At 43.2% G+C, this 19838-nt stretch overlaps 1 protein-coding gene across 3 annotated transcripts in view; it reads left to right on the top strand.

Annotated features, from left to right (window-relative positions):
* Positions 1-19838, top strand: part of rhbdf1a (rhomboid 5 homolog 1a (Drosophila)) — a 226002-nt gene that overhangs the window by 88844 nt on the left and 117320 nt on the right. For 2 of the 3 annotated variants that reach the window (XM_048609427.1, XM_048609425.1), the window contains exons 2-3: positions 4241-4376; positions 12128-12264. In XM_048609427.1, coding sequence (XP_048465384.1) covers positions 4263-4376; positions 12128-12264 — 251 coding nt within the window. In that variant the 5' untranslated portion in view covers positions 4241-4262. Of the gene's footprint in view, positions 1-4237; positions 4377-12127; positions 12265-19838 lie in introns of those variants that run through there. The other variant, XM_048609426.1, reaches the window with a different exon arrangement.

Here is a 19838-nt window from a genome sequence, read left to right on the forward strand (position 1 = left end):
GTTAGCCACGGGAAATGCAGGGTTACAGGGATAGGGTAGGGGAGGTTGGAACCTGGGTGGGATGCTCTTTGGAGGGTCGGTGTGGACTCGATGGGCCGAATGTAGGGATTCTATGATTCTATGAAAATGTATAAAGATGTAAAGGATACTCTGAATTTGCGGGAACGTGATTCACAAGTAAAGAAGTGGTTGAATTGCTCCCGAAATGTTGAGAGTGTAGGCAGCAAAAGGGGTTTGAGGGAGTAGTTATCAGCAACTTGAAGTTTTTTTTTTAAACGAATCGGTGAAGGAAGAAGTGGAAAGGACGCGTATCCATTGCTGAAACATGCGAAATCCCTTCAGGATCTTTGGAGGTTGAGAAAATGCTTTCCTTTCTGAGAAAGATCTGGGGATAGTTTGCAGACAAAGGGTTGACCTAAGACACATGGGGATGTTTTTCTAAGGTTTGTGGATCATGGAACCCTTTCCCTGCTAATGAGAGGGTAAGATCGTGACCTATTCCCAATGTAGAGATAGGAGCAAATCACTATGGATACTAGAATCTGTACTGAAACCAAAAAGTGCTGGAGGTCACATTGGGACAGGCAGCATCCATGGAGAGAGAACAAGCTAATGTTTCGAGTCTAGGTAACTCTTCTTTGAAACATTAACTTGCTCTCTATTGATGTTTCCTGACGTGCTGTGATCTCCAGCATTTTTGTTCCCAAGGTGGAGATAGTAGGTTCCAGACTAACCAAGGGATTGAAGCGGATCAGGAAATTGGAGTTCAGGCCATGATCTGATCTGTTAGTATTGTTAATAGTTAAAGTAGAGCAGGGTTGAAGGGCTGAATAGCCAGTTCCTGATTTAATTCACATGTCCACACGTAGGAAGATATGGTGTTGAGGGTGTTGGTAGATTCAGTTGAGGGTTAGAATTGAGCTTGTGCAATATGATCCATTCCTGCTTGTTTGTTCCTCTTAATTTAGTTACCCAAAGCATGTGACATGTAAGATTAGACCTCTTTAAGCTCAAAGTCACTTAACTCGAATTATTGGATAATTAGATTTTATTTAGTACCACAAATCTCCTGTGGAGTTTCAATTCGAATGCTTAAGTGGAATTACTGGATAATTCAAACTGCTTCGTGGCAGAAATGGTTTTGCGTTAAGTGCAGCAGATTAAAACTAAGCCCTCTTATGCAGTGGTAGTGTCCCTATACCTGGACCAGGAGGCCTGGGTTCAAGTTCCACCTGCTCCAGAGGTGTGTAATAACATCACTGAACAGGTTGGTTGGGAGAATAGGTTACAATATGAAACTCCATCCTGTCTGTTGGGACTACCCTGACTCCTTTTTGTTTTGATCTCTCTTTCTTTTTCTCCCCCCTCCTCCTTCACAACCCTCACTCTCCTTCATATAACATCCCCCATCACTTACCCATCCAGCACTCTTCTCCTCATTTAAACCCCCTCCCCACACTCACCCTCACGTTCTCTCCCATCCCCCCCCGCCCCACTCGTCCCACTCCCCTTCACACTTGCCTCTGCCCCTCTCCCCTTCTCCTTCCCCATTCCTCATTACCCTCTTACTGTGTTTCATCTGTGTTTCTTTTTTTTTTCTGTCACTCCTGCTGCACCCCACGCTGTGACAGTCTGTCGCGTGTGAAGCTGTAACCTGCATGAGTCTATAGTCTCATCAGGAAACACACAGTAGATTGATGAAAGGCAAAGTGTAGTGGAGGAGAGGAAGGGCCTTGATTTTCGCTCCAAACAATCAAATGTAACAATAACTTGTATTTATATAGCATCTCCACTTTCATAAAATATTGATCAAACAAAATTTAACAGTGAGGTGCTTGAGTAGATGCCCATGACCAAATACTCAGTCAAGGAGTGTCTGATGGAAGAAAGAGAGCCAAAGAGATTTAGGGAGGGAATTCTAGATCCATCTCGGGAGCGGGAACGTGGCTGGAATGAGCTAGAGAGGAGAAACTCCAGGGACTGGATTCGGAGGACACTGATGCTTATGTAGTCGGGCTGGAGGAGATTACAGAGATGGAATGGGACAGGGATGTGGAGTTACTTGATAATGAGGATGAGAATTTTGAATTTGAAGTGTTGCTAAGCGGAGGGCCAAGGTAGGTCAGCAAGCATAGAAGTGACAGGTGAGTAAGATTGGAAGCTTCCGCAGGGTAGGTGGTCAGCTGGGGGTGTATTGAAATCAAGTCAAGAGAGAACAGCAATATGGATAGCAGTTTCAGCGTTTCTGAGAACCTGCTGATTTTAGAGATGGGAGTAAAGGGGCCTTTGAGATGAGAATGTTCTCCGATCATTTCAGGGGACCGATCATTTCAGGGGACACAGATTGTGAACCGTCTGGTTCAGCCCCAGGAAAAGGAAGCTAAGGTAGAAATTTGAAGTCTTTTTTTTTTCTTCAATCTTTGTGCTATTTAGTTTAATAAATATACACAAATTTTATTGACTAGATGTTGGGCAATTTGGAGACAGTGAAGGAGTTGACGATGGTGCGAGTGAGGGGCTGGATGCCATCATTTTTGCAACAGTTGAGGTGGCGACTTGAGATGGTATCACTGGCAGGGGGCTGCTGGGTGGCATGTGATGGAGAGAGGCCCCAGGATAGGTCCCTGGAGAACACCAGAGCGAACAGTGAGAACAGCAGAGAAACCCCTGTGGCTGGCCCTCTGTTGTGATTCACTCAATAGTAACTGAATACTGAGCCACCCAACCGTCTGCTTTTGGGAAGGTGTTGGAGAAAGACGGTGTGATCAACTATGCCACACTCGCGTTGTATTATAGAATTCCTACAGTGTGGAAGTAGGCCATTTGGCCCATAGAGTCCACACCAACCCTCTGAAGAGTGACCCACCTCCTATCCCATCCCCCTAACCCTGCATTTCCCATGGCTAAGCGATTTAATTTACACACACCTGGATACTATGGGCAATTTAGCATGGCCAATCCACCTAACCTGCGCATCTTTGGACTGGGAGCAAACTGGAGCACCTGGAGGAAACCCACGCAGACATGGGGAGAATGTGCAAACTCCACACAGACAGTCACCTGAGGATAGAATTGAACCTGGGTCCCTGGTGCTGAGAAACTAACCACTGAGCCACCGTGCTTTGATCAGAGGTATTTGGTGCTGTGGCAGGACTGAAAGAAGTTAATGACAGGAGTGGGTTTGGGAGGTGATAGCACATTTGAAGAGTGTACAAAGGAAGTGGCAGTCTGTCGAGGTTGACTTTCTGAAGAGTAGATTAATGGCAGTTTTGAAGAAGGTTGGGACAGGACCCAAGAGGAGAGAACATGATCAGCTCATGTGTGAACCAAGACAGGAGGTTTGACGGTCAGCAGTTTAGTTGGAATGGGGTCTTGTGGACAAGTTGTGCTGTGAGACCATGAGAGAAAAGAGGTGTGTATGCTGTCAGTACAGAACCCGCAGAATTTTGAGAAGTATTTTGGTTGGGTTTGGGGGGGGGGGGGGGGGGGGGAAGGAGTGTTAGTTGGTTGCATCAGCAAGAAAAGTAAGCTGCGACTCTCTGGCTGCCTAGGTATGGAGGCTCAGATGATGAGCGCTAATAGTTTAGCGTCAACGAGCTTCTTGGCCTATTGCGGGGCTGGACTTTGGAATCCCTCCTTGCAAAAGCTGCTGGCCAATCTGAGGCTGGCAGCTTTGGTCCCTGAAGAGTTGGTCAAGGCCTAATCTTTAGGGGGCGCACCCATCAAGAGTTGATGTTCTTTTTGCCTCCTGGTTTGGGGGATCTTGGGTGGAAGGGGATTTGGGGAGGGTGGAGGAGAAGTGAGAGAAGATGGCGGGTGGGGTCACTATCAGAGGCCATCCTTTTTCACCCTATCCATACCTCTGGATTGGGGCAAATGGAGCCCCTAGCCCCCAAACCGAGCAGGCATTCACCCTCCCCACCACTTCCCTTAGATAACTGGGCTGGTGGTGAGTGGGGCTTTAATTTAAGCAAGAACATGGTGTTAGCGACTCAAGGGACCTCAGTGGGCTGCCTTAATTGAGAAGGTGGCAAAACAAAGTTGAATTCTCTCAAATCACACACAGATATTGCCTGTTTTCGCCACCCCTGGGGAGTGGAGAATTCCACTCCTAGATTTTAATGTTGAATTCTTGTTCCCTTTTTTTGAAATTTTCAGCCCTCGTGTGCTTGCCTATAATGGGGAAATGTTGCTGTGATGGCACAAGATGAAGAACGTGTCTCCCTTTTCTCTCCAACAGATCTCAAACTTAAACCGCAAAGATGTCTGACGAACGTCACGATAGTACAAGCAGCTTGCAAAGGAAGAAACCACCTTGGCTCAAGTTGGACATCCCCGCTTATCAACCCCCAGTGGAAGAGCCCAGCTTCAATCTGGTATGAGTGGGCAAGTTGTTTAATCTGCCTCTAATACTATAAATTAGTCAGTGGAATCGGAAGACCATGCGCTCCTTGGAAAATAACAGCCTGGGTAGTGTGGCCGAGCAAGGAAACAGAGTTACACAGCAAACTAGCAACTCTGGCTACAAAACCAGAAATGTACAAGCAAAATGTTGGGATTTGTTTTTGGGCTAAAATTCAAAAATGGGGATGGACATAGAACCTTGATTTAGACCAACTGCTCACAGTTCTTGTGTCTCTATTCTTAAAACAACATAGAAGGTGTGAAAGTGGTAGAAAAAGGTTCACAATGACGATACCAGAGCAAAGAAATGACAATTATTTGGGACTGTCAACTGACCTACTAGGTCCCCTCCCACAACTCTTTCTTTTTGTTCAGTACATCAACGACTGCTTTGGTGTCTCTTCATGCTCCTGCCCAGATCTTGGAAAATTTATTCGTTTTGCCTCCGATTTCCACTGAGAACACTGAGGGTTGACCCTCATCAAGGTCTTTAGGTTTACAAATAGAACATAGAACAGTACAGCACAGTACAGGCCCTTTGGCCCACAATCTTGTGCCGTCCTATTATCCTACTAAGATCAAACTACCCTGCATACCCAACATTATGCTATCATCCATGTGCCTATCCAAAAGTCGCTGTAAAGTCTCTAAAGTATCTGAATAGGTTCAGAAGCAAAATAGTGTAGATACTGGAATTGATCACCGGGTCATAACAGCATCCACGAAGAGGAAAGGTGTCAGTGTTTCCTTGATTCTGATGGAAGGCCATTGATCTGAAGCATTCATTCTGTACTTCCTCTACAGATACTGCATGTCCTGCTGAGTATTTCCAGGCTTTTCTTGTTATGATGGGTTTGACAGGCTGAACATGGAGAAGATGTTTCCACTTGTGGAGGTTCCAAAATGAAGGCCGTAAGTAGGAGGCAGGGATCCCAGGAGGAACTCTGTGTGGTGAACATGTTTAACTTGCTAACATGGTGTCTAATTCAGTCAGACAGGAAAGATGCAAGGGGAAATCCGATAAATACGTCTGTGAGAAAGGGATAGGAAGAAGTGGTGAAAACAAAAAAAATGCTGGGGGTCATAGCAGGTCAGGCAGCATCCACGGAGAGAAAACAAGCGAACGTTTTGATTCGAGATGACTGTTCATCGGAGCTGACATGAAGTGTGGAGGGGGCAGCATTAGTGCAATAGTACAGGGGTGGGGCTGGAGGAGCTGGAGTGCTAAGGGAGAAAGGATGGTGACAGCTCAGATTAAGCGAATGGGGCCAAGCTTGTGCACGGACTCGATGTTCTGCCAAGTGGTCACCCAGTCTGTGTTTGCTTTCTCCAATGTAGAGTAAGGCCACGTTGGGTGTAGTGAATACAATACACAAGATTGGAGGAGGTACAGGTGAAATGCTTCACTTGGAAAGACAGTTTAGGCCCTTGGATGGTGAGCATGGAGGAGGTGAAGGGGCAGGTGTTGCACCTTCTGGGGTTACATGGAAAGGTGGGGTGATGTTTGTGGTTTAGGAATGGATGAGGACATTCCCGAGGGAATGATCCCTACAAAATGCAGACATTGGGAGTGAGGGGAAGATGTGTTTGGTGGCGTTCTGCTGGAATTGTTTGAAATGGTGGTGAATGATCCTTTGAATGCGTGGGCTGGTGCGGTTAAAAAGTGAGGATTAGGGGGGCCCAGTCACGCTGATGTGAGTGATGGGTAGGGGCAGGGGCGGAAACATGGGAAATAGGTCCGATGTGGTTGAGGGCCCTCAACCACAGTGAGTGAGAAACCCCGGTTATGGAAGAAGGAAGCCATGTCAGCAGCATCGTTTTGAAAGGTGGCATCATCCGAATGGATACAACGTACGTAAAGGAACTGGGAGAGTGGGCTGGAGTCCTTGCAGGACATGGGGTGTGACAAGCCGTAGTGAAGGTAGGGATGGGGGTCAGTGGCTTTGTAGTGGATGGCAGTGGACAGTTTATTCCCCGAAATGGAGACAGAGGTCAAAGAAAGGAAGGGAAGTGTCGGAAATGGATGATGTGAAAGTTATAGAGAGGTGGAAATCGAAGGCAAAATGAACAAATTTTTCAAGGTCCGGGCAGGAGCATGAAGTGACACCAAAACAGTTGTTTATGTACTGTTTTTAAAAAAAAAAAAGTTGTAATAAGGGGCCAGTGTAGGACTAGAACAAGGATTGTTCCACGTACCCCATACAGAGGCAGGCATGACTAGGACCCATGTAGGTGCCCATAGCCACTCCTTTGACTTGGCCGAAGTGAGATGAATTAAAGGAGAAGTTGTTCAGTGAGAGAACAAGTTCAGCCAGGCAGAGGAAACTGGTGGTGAATGGAGACTGCTCAGGCCTCTGGTCAAGGAAGAAGCCAAGAGTGCTTGGACCTTTCTGGTGCGGAATGGAGGTAGAGAGGGATTTGACAGCAATGGTGAACCAGAGGCAGTTAGGGCCAGGGAGCTGGAAATTGTCAATATGGCGGAGGGCATCAGAGGAATTGGGTATGTGGGTGATAAGGGTCTGGACAAAAACAATGAAGATGGAGTCAAGGTAGGAGGAAATGCTTGTTACATCCTCTGTCATCATGTTCTCTCCACACACACCGCCCCCCTCAAATACTTCAGTCGGACTGTCCTTTCCAGTCTGGCAGTTAGACACGCCATTGTTCTCCCATTCTCACATTCCTCATTAATGCCCTTTTAGGGAAGGAAACTGCCATCCTTACCTGGTCTGGGAAAATTTGATCAACCGGTACACTGCTGGTCGCATAGATGCAGGGTAATAAAAAGTTTGCTGCACTACCCTTTTAAAACAGGAGAGTAATTTTATTGGTGAATCTTCAGTTTACGCATATTTGCGCAGGAATGACAGAATTGAATAGCTGGTAGTTCTTTGTCATGTAGGATGTCTTGCACAATGTAATGTTCCAGGTTCTGAGGAGAGTAGTGTCACAAGTTTTTTATTCGAGGGGAAAAATAGATACTATATAATTTAGTTTGCAAGCAGTTAGTTTTGTCATGCAATGATAAATTAGCTATCTGTTTTATATTAACAAATAAAGGAAATTTTACCTTCGTTCAAGAAACACACAGCTTTCTGTGTCAGGTTTTGTTGCGGTTGTTAGTATTTGATTGATTTCCTGTCCTAGACTGGTATATGGTGACCTATCCTTGGGGATAACTTTTGCCTGCATAACAATGAGCTTATACTGCATGTCTGGTTTTGTAGCTGTAGATCAGGTATGGTCTCCAGTTCCATGAGAGATACAGTCAATTTTATCCAATAAAATGGCAGTCACTGTCTTTGGTTTGTTCTGGAGTTATCCATTGATGCATAAACTACACATCATGGGGAGAGCATTCGGAACTCCAGTAGGGAATGACGCACAGGCATGGGATTATACCAAGCAGTTAATCGTGGGAAACATCAAGGGCATAAACATAAAATCAAAAGAGTGTGAAGTAACAGGGACAAGAATTGAAGTGAAGCAAATTTAGAGCATCGGTGCTTTAGTCAAAAAAAATTCCGTGCTCCTTAAAATGATGTACATTTGCATGTGTCATGTCTACCGTACTTAGGTTTGCTGTAAAGAATTTTGAGTGAATTTCAGCTGCTGGTGAAACTTATTCTCTGTATCCTGCACATTGAAGGCTTATCTGTCTCTAGGCCTCAGGCCCTATGGTCTATTTTGCCTGGGTGGACATAGAATAAAGAATATCCACATCTACCAGCGATTGATTGTGTGATTAAAGGAAAGATGTGACTTGCAGCTTGTTTTTTTAGGGGATTAGAGAGTTGAGAGTAATAACGCTGCTGTTCTCTTGATATATCCATCTGTTTATGTTGCACATCTTTGCAAAATTAAGAAAACAGGAATGTCCACAAATGTTTGTGCCGACAGAACATGTTTGGTTTTAATTACAATGGGAAACAGAGATGCTTGCTGATGGCAGTAGCACAAGAGTTAATTGGATTACACTGTCTTATTCAAAATAATTTCCTCAACTCCCACTTGTTCGTGCATACGCCCTCCTCTCAAACACCCCCAGTGTTAGTATAAAAGCAAGATACTGAAGATGCTGGGAATCGGAAATAAAAATAGGAAATGCTGGAAGTACCCAGGAGGTCAGATGGAATGTGTGGGGAGAAACAAGAGTTCAGTTCTGAGGAAGGCTCACCGGACCCGAAACGTTAACCCTGGTTTTTCCTTCACAGATGCTGCCAGACCTACTGGGTTTTTCCAGCAAGTTTGTTTTTGTTCATGTTTTAGTGCCACCTTACCTGCTGCATTTTTCCAGCACTTTCTGCTGACCTTATCGCTTATTGCTCACGTTATCAGCAGCCTGTGATGGTCTTTCAACCCAGGTGGTCTCAGTGTGAACCTCCGATCTCGAGGTAATCCCAGAGTGATCTACCAGCCTCGGGGTGAACTCTGGCGCAGACAGGAGGCTATGTGCCAGCATGGACTGGGCTGAAAGAACTGTTGTTCTAAACTTTTCATTTCCCTATTTTCTAACTTTTATTCCTACAATTTGCAATGCTGGACTTGTTATTTCTTTATTTTCTAATTCCCCCCAAGAACTTGTACTGAAGAACTGTACCTCGGTAGCTTGTACCTAAAATGGTGCCATAAATGGTGACTTGTAAACTTTTCACTGAGCTTGTCTCAGTACACATGACAATGTAGCTAATTCACAGGATTTGAACCCACAGCCCCAAAGCATCGGCCTGCTGTTCTAGTTTGCCAGTCCCTGACACTACTGCTATACCACTGCCTCATGAAAGACCTTTAAGCAGGAAAGCTTCTTGGCACAGTTCCCTGGTGTTTTTGTAGCAGGTTAGTTGTGGTCCAGTCCATCAGGAAAAATAGGAAAAGAAGAAAAATCAGAACCTTCCGCTTCCCAAGTTAGTATTTGTCTGCTTTTCTTTATTTTCCTTGTTCCTTTTGTGATTCTTCTATGTGAGGTCAACATGTTGACATGTTAACAAGTAAACCAGAGCAGAGTTTTTTAACCTAATGCTTCAATTCACCAAGCAGTTGAAAGCTATCCTTTGTGCCATCAAAATGAGTGACCTACCAGAAAGAGTAGATTTGGAGGTTGAATAAATGCACGAACAGACAGCACCAATCAATGTGAGCACGTTTTGTGTGCAGTTGAGCATCTGGGAAGTGTAGGAAGGAGTGTGTGCGCTTCAGTTCAGCGCGTTTGTGTGGGTCAAACACCGAAGAAGGAGCCTATACTATTACACATTTGATGCAAATAAATAGTTTTGAAAAGTGTATTATAGTACATGATATTCTTAAATATTGGAGTGAAAATACTTGAATCTGGTGACACAAATTAAGTTTGTAGTGACCTGTCAGCTTGCTCGATACTGAACTGGAACTTAATTCAGTAGGAAAGTAAGGTGAACATGAGAGCAGGCAGCTCATGGGCTCACATTACCAGGGTTTTACTTCTCTTTGTTATGAAGTATCACTTACTGTGATATAGCTGTTATTCAATTGTTTTGTTTTCGAGTCAAAAGTCTACTGATGAGAGGCAAGTCATTTGTTTCCATGTAGAGTTCAATCAAGTCTCCACGTAATTTATTTTACACCTTCGTTAAATCACCCTCGGGCGCCTCTGATCCAAACAAACCAATCTTCCATCATTGCAAATGCTATGTATTCTTAGTAATCTCTCAACTCCCTTTGTACTCTCTCCAGTATGATTGCATCCTTTCTATAATGCAGTGTCCAGACTTTGGCAGAATTGCATAAGGTTCCCTAACCAATTCCAATATGTAATCTCCCTGCTTGTGTGCTATAAGCTCTGGTCAATATCTGTCCTCCTTTGACCACCCATCGACCTGTCCTGCCACATCCAGGGGGTACGCAGACATAAACTTCAAGGTTCATCTGTTTCTCCAGACTTGTCAAATGACAGGATTTTGTTGTGTGTTCCTTCTGCCCTGTTTGCCCTCCCCAACACAACACTTCTTCCCCACCCCAGCTTCTGGTATGTAAACAGCAAGTTACCAAATACCCACCTTGAGCAGTTCACTTTGTAGGTCCTGGCAATGTGCCCAAAGTTAACATTGGCAAATAAAAGAGAGTTATGCATTTGGCTAAAGTAACATTGGGAATATATGTACAGGGTGGGGGTGGGTGACAGGAAGTGAGGATGGAGAAAGACAAAGAATAGACAGAGGCAATGTTAGATTGAGAGTACAGAGCAGGAATAGATTGTTTTCCTGCAGTCAGTAAGATAATGGCTGATTGGATTGAGGCCTTAACTCCACTTTTCTGCCTCTGTTATTTCAATGCCCCAAACAAATCCCGACTCCCTTGCCAATCAAGCTCCTGCTGAAGTTGGGGTTGAATATATTCAATAATCAATCTCTGTTTCTCATTGGGGGGAGAGAGGTGATATAGGAGACCTTTCTCCTCGCTTCCATCTTGATAGAACAGAGCGAGGAATACAAAGGTAATGGCTGCAAAGAAGGTGCACAAAAAGCTTGGTCAGCATTAGATTTGAAATTTGAGAGGTCCGTTCACAGGTCTCAATAGCAAGGAAGAAGTTATACTTAAACCTGTTGGTACCTGTGTTTAAGCTTTTGTATCTTCTGCCTGACTGAAGAGGTTGGAAGAAATGATAAGGGGGTGGGAGGGGTCTTCAATGATGGCTGCCTTCCTGAGGCAGCAAGAAATGTAGATGGGGTCAATGAATGGAAGGGTGGCTTGTGTAGTGGGCTACCTATCTTACATGGGAGACCTTTTTTGTGCTTTGAACTGTGCGTTCTGGTTTCCCACGAGAGGAAGCATCCTCTCAGTATCTTGACTGTCAAGGCCCCCCTTGTCTGCTTCAATAAGCTCGTTTTTCTAAATTCCAATGAGTATTGTCTCAACCTTTTGTCCCGGGAGCCTGCCTTGTGAACTTTGTGGAAAGACCACCGAATGCAAGGACATGCCTCTTTCAGAAAAGGGACCAAATCCATTGACAGCGCTCCAGGTGCGGTTGCACTAATGTCCTGTGCAGCTACAGAAATATGGTCCTACCTTTTATACTCTCTCCTCCTCACAATAAAGGCCAACAGTTTTTTTGTTTTCACTGGTTGACTATTGGGTTTCTGCCAAAATGAATGTTGACATTTTCCCAGTTATAATGAAGGATGCAGGAATGAAATACTCCTAATTGCTAATTGGTAATTGGATAGGCAGTCCATCACAAGCCGCCCTTCCATCCATTGACTCCATCTATATTTCTTGCTGCCTCAGAAAGGCAGCCAACATCATCAAAGACCTCTCCCACCCCAGTTATAATCTCTTCCAACCTCTACCATCAGGCTGACGATACAAGAGCTTAAACACATGTACCAACAGATTCAAGAACAGCTTCTTCCCCACTGCTATTAGACTTCTGAATGGACCTCTCAAATTTCAAATCTAATGTTGGCCTTGCTGTCTGCGCATTTTCTCTACAGCCATAACACACTATTCCTCGCTTTGTTCATCACTCTGTGATCTATGTATGGAATGATCTGCCTGTACTGCACGCAGAACAAAACTTTTCACTGTACCTAGGTGCATGTGACAATAATAAATCAAATCAAATCAGAAAGTATGCCTCTGTCTCTGTGCAGAGCAGATGAGGATGACAGGGGACGGATGTGTCTGGTGAATTTAAGCCAAACTCTTTTTTTTTTTAAATGGAAGTAACATCCCTTTTGCCTCATTTTAGGGCCAGCCTTTAAGACACCAACCATACTTGCGAAGTGTCAGCATGCCACCGGAAAACACGAGGATATCCTCGCCACCAAACGAACACAGGCGGACTGTATTTCAAAGACAGACCTCTATAACACAGACGATCAAAAGGTAAGTGTCTTTTTGAAATGTTTGCAAAACAACGAGAGAATTTTTCAAGGCAAAGACCTCTTGATTACGCTGACTCAGTGACTGATGTACCATTGAAAATACTTGCGTAGCACAGGGTTGGAATGAAGACAGCTTCACCCCAGGGCAGGCTTTTGTCAAAAGCTGTTCACCACAAAAATAGGTCCCAAACACTTCTGTTGTTATAGCACATTCTCCCATGTTTTGTATTTTCTCGACACATGATGTGTGATTTTAATGCATTCTCCATCAGGCTCTGTAACTGGGTTAAGGAAATAAAAGTGACTAAACTAGAAGAAACGTCAAATGCTTTAAATTAACTGGAGTCTGACTGGATGATCATGGAATTTACTCTAACTTTTACACTGATTCAGGTTGTGACTATGAAGAAGACTGTTTGTTTGTTTGTAAGAGGGGGAATAAGGATAGGTTTGATCGTGCTTTTCTGCCTTCTCTCTCTTTAATCAGAGGCGTACTAATTTGCCTATTGGAAATGAGTGGTTGCTGGCCAGTTAGTCAGAACATATAAAATATGGCATGAACAGAATAACAATTAATATATTTTTCTGCCAGGATTGGTCGTTTCCGTGTAACGTACACCTCTGAAAAGAGCCAAGCCCACAGTCTGTTCATGAACTGGCTCATTTGTACAGACCTGACCAGAATACATTTTACGTGGGGGCTACAATTTGGCAGCCCTGATATACCTTCCTGCTCCTTCTGAAGGTGCTGTTAACGGCTTCATTATTAATAGCAGCCCTCTGGCACCTCTCTCAATGTCTGCTCTTTGCAAGACCTTAATCCTTCAGTATGTACACTCTGCTTAACTCTGGAACAGAAACCTCATCAAATAGCAGGCTAAAAATCTCAAGTTGAATCATTTTTGTTTACCTCAGTTGATTTCTGTACTTTGTAGGCTGCATAACGTGGTTTATTTTAACGCTATTTACTTCAATCTCTGCAATGCTGAGTCTTGTGCTATTTTTGCATGTTTATTATAGAATAGAAGCCTTATTGGAGAAGGCAGTTAAACTGGCCATACTGTCTGAGTACAGCACACTCCTGAAATGAGATCCTTTTACAATCATTAGTGCTAATGTATCCTGGTGTAATTTTTATTCCGCGCAAAATATTCTGCATTCAAATAGCCTGAATAGTGGGGATAAAGGTGAAGCCCTGCGCTCTCATGAAAGAAATGACTCCAGTTTAAACTGAGGGTCACCACATCTCGGCAAGGGGAGATGTTGAGAAGGAGAATCCTTCCTAGTAACCTCAGCTGGTGCAAAAATTAAACTGTGGCTGTTGGTGTCGTTCTTCCAGCAGTCCAGCCGACTGAGCTAACTGACCCACTGCTCCTAACAGTAATATAAAACCTAACAGTACTCCTCTGTCAAATTAATGATAACATGGATTGTTTTGCTCTAATTTTATTCAATATTGCTTGAGATTTAGTCTTTTTGCACGATCCAAAAATATTTTAGAATGGCGAAATAACATATAGTCAGTTTACCCCCATGCATTTGTGAAATGTTAAAGTCTGACCCTTTGAAATGGGGCGCTGCGTTTCTATTAGTGACACAGACCGTACAAGCGCTATACTGCATGGTATCAATTTCACTTTGCAGTAGCATACCTCCTTTCCAGCTGATTAACAAAATAAAACAAAATATCCAGGCTGTAGAGCAGTGGTGAATGGGACTAAACCTTTGAGCATTGATAAAGTGTCCCTGTGTTCCACGTTCATTGTGCTGAAAAGGAAGAGTTACTCTGTTCCCTCTGTTTGAAATGGTGTCAGCCCGCTGTCTAACTTTCTTGTTTCACTGACTTATTGAAAGTGACAAAAAATAGACTGACAATTTATGGCTCCTATCATCAGATTTTTAACACCTGGACCCTTTAATTGACTAAAATACCTTTTTAAAGATTACTGATTTTAAGATGGCCACAATAATCACCTGATTACAGGTTGAACCAAGTTCATGAAACCATTCGTAAGCAAAATCTAGAATGAATTGAAATCAACAATTCATTAGAATGACTGACTAAAACCAACTCCGGTTTTGTTTGATTTGATTTACTATTGTCACGTGTACCGTGGTACAGTGAAAAGTGTTGTCTTACATGCTTTACAGACAGGTTGTTTAGTTTATACCTTTCTGGAAGCTTAACACATTAGGCTAAAGTTTTGCATATTGAGATGAAAGGCTATTGTAGATCATCCAGCTTGGTGGTTGGGCGGGGCCGTGTTGCACAGAGAAACAATGAAGCCAGACAAAGGAATGCACCAGGGAAGTGTATCTCAAGGGCAGCTCTTGAACAGGCCTTATATTGTCATATCCTCAAGATTAACTGAACAACAAGAATGAGGAGGAGAATGATAGATTCAGAACAGCTGGACTGAAAAGCTCTGTTGCTTTGAGGCCATTCACCAAGAATTCAGATCTACAAATTCCACATTTGTTGAGGATACATGATGTCAGTTAAATAACTGAAAACAAAAAATACTGGAAATCACAGTAGATCAGGCAGCATCCATGGAGAGAGAGCAAGCTAATGCTTCAAGTCTGGTTCCTCAGAACTCATGTGAAAAGGGGACACTATTTAGTAATTTACTCCGACACACAATTAAATAATCGTGGTGTCAGGTTAAATCTATCAGTTCAGTGACTCTAAGAAACCTCTTTTTTAAACTGTTTCCTTGATCTTTATTTTGGTAATAGATGCACCTCCACTAGTTAAAACTTGATAACGAGTTTATGTGCATGGTTGCTTTTCTTGAGATCAGTCTGGCACAAAGTTCCTCTTTCTTTCACTCAAAACCTTGCCGTTTTCCTCAATGTTTATCTAGTGAACTACATTTTAGTTGAAATACTTTGCGGGAAAGAGATTTAAAAAGATATATGGTTGATTTATTTTAAATATGCAGGCCATTGATTTTTTTTTTTGTGTGGATGCATACATGCGTAAACTTTTTAAATAGGCTAATTTGTGTTCAGCATGAACTGAAACATTTGAATTGTAGCCTCAGGAAGGGAATTAAACATGGAGGTACTAAACTATTTCACAGAATTATCACAAAAAGGAGGTATCAGCCCATCATGTCTGCACCATCGTATCTCTGAATGTGTATCACGACTGCACTTTTCCTGCCTTTTCCCAAATACCCTGAATATTGTTTCAATTTAACTAACCATCCATTCCCCACTTGAATTATTCCACCATGTTTCCAGGCAGTGTTCTCCACTAGAACCATTGCACTTTGTGAAAACAATCATGTTATAAAGATAGACTAATCTAGATGACCGGTCAATGTTTCATTGTGATCCCTAGCCATACCGCTGTAAAGTGGCAAATGAAATTATCTACTACAATTTAACATAGGGTTCCATGTTTCTTTTGCAGTGTCCTGTACAAGTTCAATGTCACTTCCTTTCTCTTGGATTCTATGTCCCTATTAATAGGGCTGAGTGTACTGTATGCTTTAGAATCATAGAATCCCTACAGTGTGGAAGCAGGCCATTTGGCCTGTCAAGTCCATACTGACTCTCTGAAGAGCATCCCACCCAGACCCAACCCCCACTCCCTGTTCCCGGTAATCCTGCATTTCTCAGGGCTAACCCACCTAACCTGCACATCTTTGGACTGTGGGAGGAAACCGGAGCACCCGGAGGAAACCCACGCACACACACGGAGAATGTGCAAACTCCACACAGACACTCACCTGAGGGTGGAATCGAACCCAGGTCACTGGTGCTGTGAGGCTGCAGTGCAAATCACTGAGCCATCATGCCACCATCCTACTGCTCTCTCCACTTAGTAACTGAAAAACATCCATTGACAATTACTGCCGTTCTCTCATCCCCAAAACCAGTTTTGTATCCATGTTGGCACTGTCCCTTTTTATTTACTTGACCTATAACATTTCTCACAATTCTGTTGTGTGGCAATGTACCGAGTGCCTGCTGGAGGTGCATGTATACCATAGCAACAGCACAAGGCTCTTGGCTTGAAAGAAAAGATGTAGTTTATTATAATATAGCAACTATGTACAAGTTACACTGATGTGTAGTGATTATAACAAGGTCAGCAGGTACACCTCACAGTATATGAGCTCCCTGATTGTCACTAGGCTAACAGCCCCAATCAGGGAGCCCTGGCTTACAGATATAAACAGGAGTATCCAAGGTTCTGCTCACTCTGAGAGCTGGCTCTGAGGGAGCTGGATCAGTGTCAAGGACTCCATGTGTAAGTAAGGGGTGACTTGGTGACAGGATACCAACCTCTGTAGAGTCATTGCGCTAATCTGTGTACTGACGTCTGTAACAAAGGTGTTAGGTCTCATTGTCCAAGATACTAAGCTGTTCAGCACCTGCCCCCCACCCCCAAAATCTATATGACCTCATCACAGTGGGAGGTGCTTAAAACACTCCTTGGCATTAACCCTTTCAGACCTTTGTACAGCAAAGTCTGAGAGCATTCTCAGAATTAATATCGCTGGAATGCCCCCGATCCTGACCACATGTCCCAGAAATGTTGCTGAAGTTTCAGAAATGCTCTTGAGTAGCAAGTGACGTGCAACCAGCAGGTTAATTGGTAATTAGTCACATGCAAAGAAGATTTGTACTGTATTTGGAACATTAACTCTTTCTGTCTCCACAGATGCTGTCAGACCTGCTGAGTTTCTCCAGCAATTTCTGCTTTTATTTCAGACCTCCATCCGAAATGCTTTGCTTTTTGTTAATGGTGATGGTACATTCAGGAAGTGTTCGATATTTGTATTGAGCACCCTCTTTGCAGTGAAACAGCTGATGGGAGAGGGTCCTGGGACAACTGTCAGCAAAGTAATTCCAATAGGAATCTGAAGTTTGAAGGCACTCCCCAGTACAGCTTTCAAACCCTTTTTTATTAAGGTGGTATCTTATTACTAATGGTATTTCTGCTCTGGACCACATTCTGGCCACCTCAGAGAATCATTTAGCGTCTGAAAGTGAGCCAAAAATCACCTCCAGTGTGTTAACATTGGCCAAAGCCACATGCCCCATGTTGTCTTGATTGGATCCTTGCCAGCAGTTTAAAAGTAGACACTAGATGGCAGCAAAGTGTAGTGGAAAATAGCAAGAAGTGCAACTCCACACATTGAAATCTGATGACAAAGTGGAAGGAATTGTTGATGAGATGGGAAAACTCCATTTAAAGCCGTACAGTTTATCGTTTAGAGAATAGAGTGAATGAAATGGTGGTATTTTAGTAGCATAGGTCTCCTGTTATCTGATATCTAAATGATGCTTAGGGATAAGTGAAAGTAATCCATTCACTAACCAGTAATATATTTGCTTACAAACCTGCAAGGATCCATTTTCTTTCTTCGTCCATTCTGTTTCCATTCTCACTGTCATCAGGAGGTAGGGCAGCACATTGCCGATACTTTAACAATAACCTTTCAGAGTTCTCTGGAAGCAAGAGTTAGCTTTCGTGACTATTTTCTGCCCCTTTTTGAGGCATTTTAGAGAGGTATGCGTGTGAACCCCCAAGTCTCATTGAACATTCATTGTATTTAACTTTGTACCTTTTCAAAAAAAGAATTGATCAATCATTTTTGGATTGGAAATTTGTTCATGTCACTCCACTCTTCAAGTGGGAATTATAGTCCATTCACCTTAACCTCTGTAGTGAGCAAATTGTTGGAATTGATTAATCAAGGACAGTGTAACTGATCACCTCCAAAATTTCAGGAACAAAATCAAAGTTGCTGGAAAAGCTCAGCAGATCTGGCAGCATCTGTGAAGGAAAAAACAGAGTTAACGTGTCTGGTCCGGTGACCCTTCCTCAGAACTCTCCAATCAAGGACCCGAAATGTTAACTCTGTTTTTTCCTTCACAGATTTTGCCAGACCTGCTGAGCTTTTCCAGCAACTTTGATTTTGTTCCTGGTTTACAGCATCTGCAGTTCTTTTGGTTTTTACCTCAAAATTTCAGTTGGTCAGGGAGTGTTGGCATAGCATCACAAAGGGGAAGTGACAAGCCTCAGTTTTATTTTGAAGAGGTGACAAAGCTGGTGAACAGAGGTAACGTGTTTAAATGGACTTTCAGGAGGTTTTTGAGGAGGTCCCACTTAAGAGACTGCTCACTAAGGTGGAAGATCATGGAATTGAGGGCAAATTGCTAACATGGATAGGAAATTGTTTCCTGCCACTAAACCAGAGTGTTGAAATATTGGGTAATTACTCAAATTGGTAGGAAGTGACTAGTGGTGACCTGCAGGGAACAGTGTTGAGCCTCAATTATTCACAATGTTACTAATGATTTAGATAATGGCATAAAAAGTTAAACATCCAAACTTGCTGATGACACAACATCAGGCAGCATTGTAGATAGCGATAGTAGGAACTGCAGATGCTGGAGAATCTGAGATAACAAGGTGTAGAGCTGGATGAACACAGCAGGCCAAGCAGCACCATAGGAGCAGGAAGGCTGACATTTCGGGTCTAGACCCTTCAGGCCCCGAAACGTCAGCCTTCCTGCTCCTCTAAATGCTGCTTGGCCTGCTGTGTTCATCCAGCTCTAGACCCTGTTATCTCAGCATTGTAGACAGTCTTGATGACAGCATAAAATTACAATGGGATGTTGATAGATTAGGTGAATGAGCAAAGCTGTGGCAGGTGGATTTTAATTTGAGTGTGAGGTTATCCATTTTAGACCAAAAAGGATAGATAAGAGTTTTTTTTTAGAAGGCATAAAGTTAAATACAGTGCATGTCCGGATGAGATTTGTGGGCTCAGGTGCGTGGCTCTATAAAATACCTTATCCAGATGCACAAAATAGTCAAGAAGGCTAATGAAATTATGCTGCAGTTATATAAAACCCTGGTTAGTCCCCTCTTAGAGTACTGTGAGCAAGTATGGGCACCACACCCTAGGAATGTTGTTTTGGTCCTGCAGGGAGTTCAATGTAGGTTTACAAAATGATAACTTATCACTTGAAGCCCAGGTATGAGGAGAGATTAGACAAATTACCCCTTAACCTTCTAAATTCTAGAGAATAAAGGGGTGATGTAATTGATGTCTTCTGTATATTAAAGGCAAAGACAGGGTGGATAAACTATTCCCACCGGTTGAAGACTCCAGAACCAGGGGACAAAGTCTCTAAGAATTAGTGCCAGGCCTTTCAGGGAAGATGTTAGAAAGCACTTCTACACGCAAAGAGCAGTGAAGGTTCGGAACTTGCTTCCTCAAATGATGATCGATGCTAAATCAATTGTCAAATTTAAATCTGAGGCAAATTTTTATTAAGGAAGGGTATCAAGGGATATGGGCCCAAGGCAGGCATATGGAGCTAGGCCACTGATCAGCCATGATCTTATTGTGTGGCAGTGCAGGCTTGAAGGGCTGAATGGCCTACTCCTGTTCCCATACTTTTACCTGTTCTGCCTGGGGAAAAATTACAAACAAATAGTAAAACGGCATAAACATAGCATCAATGAGCATCTTGAGCCTGCTCCACTATTCAGTAGTTCATGTTTGATCTGATTACTCTATATTCCCATCCACCACCTATGAC

Source organism: Rhincodon typus, chromosome 21, assembly GCF_021869965.1.
Source record: "Rhincodon typus isolate 14 chromosome 21, sRhiTyp1.1, whole genome shotgun sequence".
Lineage (NCBI taxonomy): Eukaryota > Metazoa > Chordata > Chondrichthyes > Orectolobiformes > Rhincodontidae > Rhincodon > Rhincodon typus.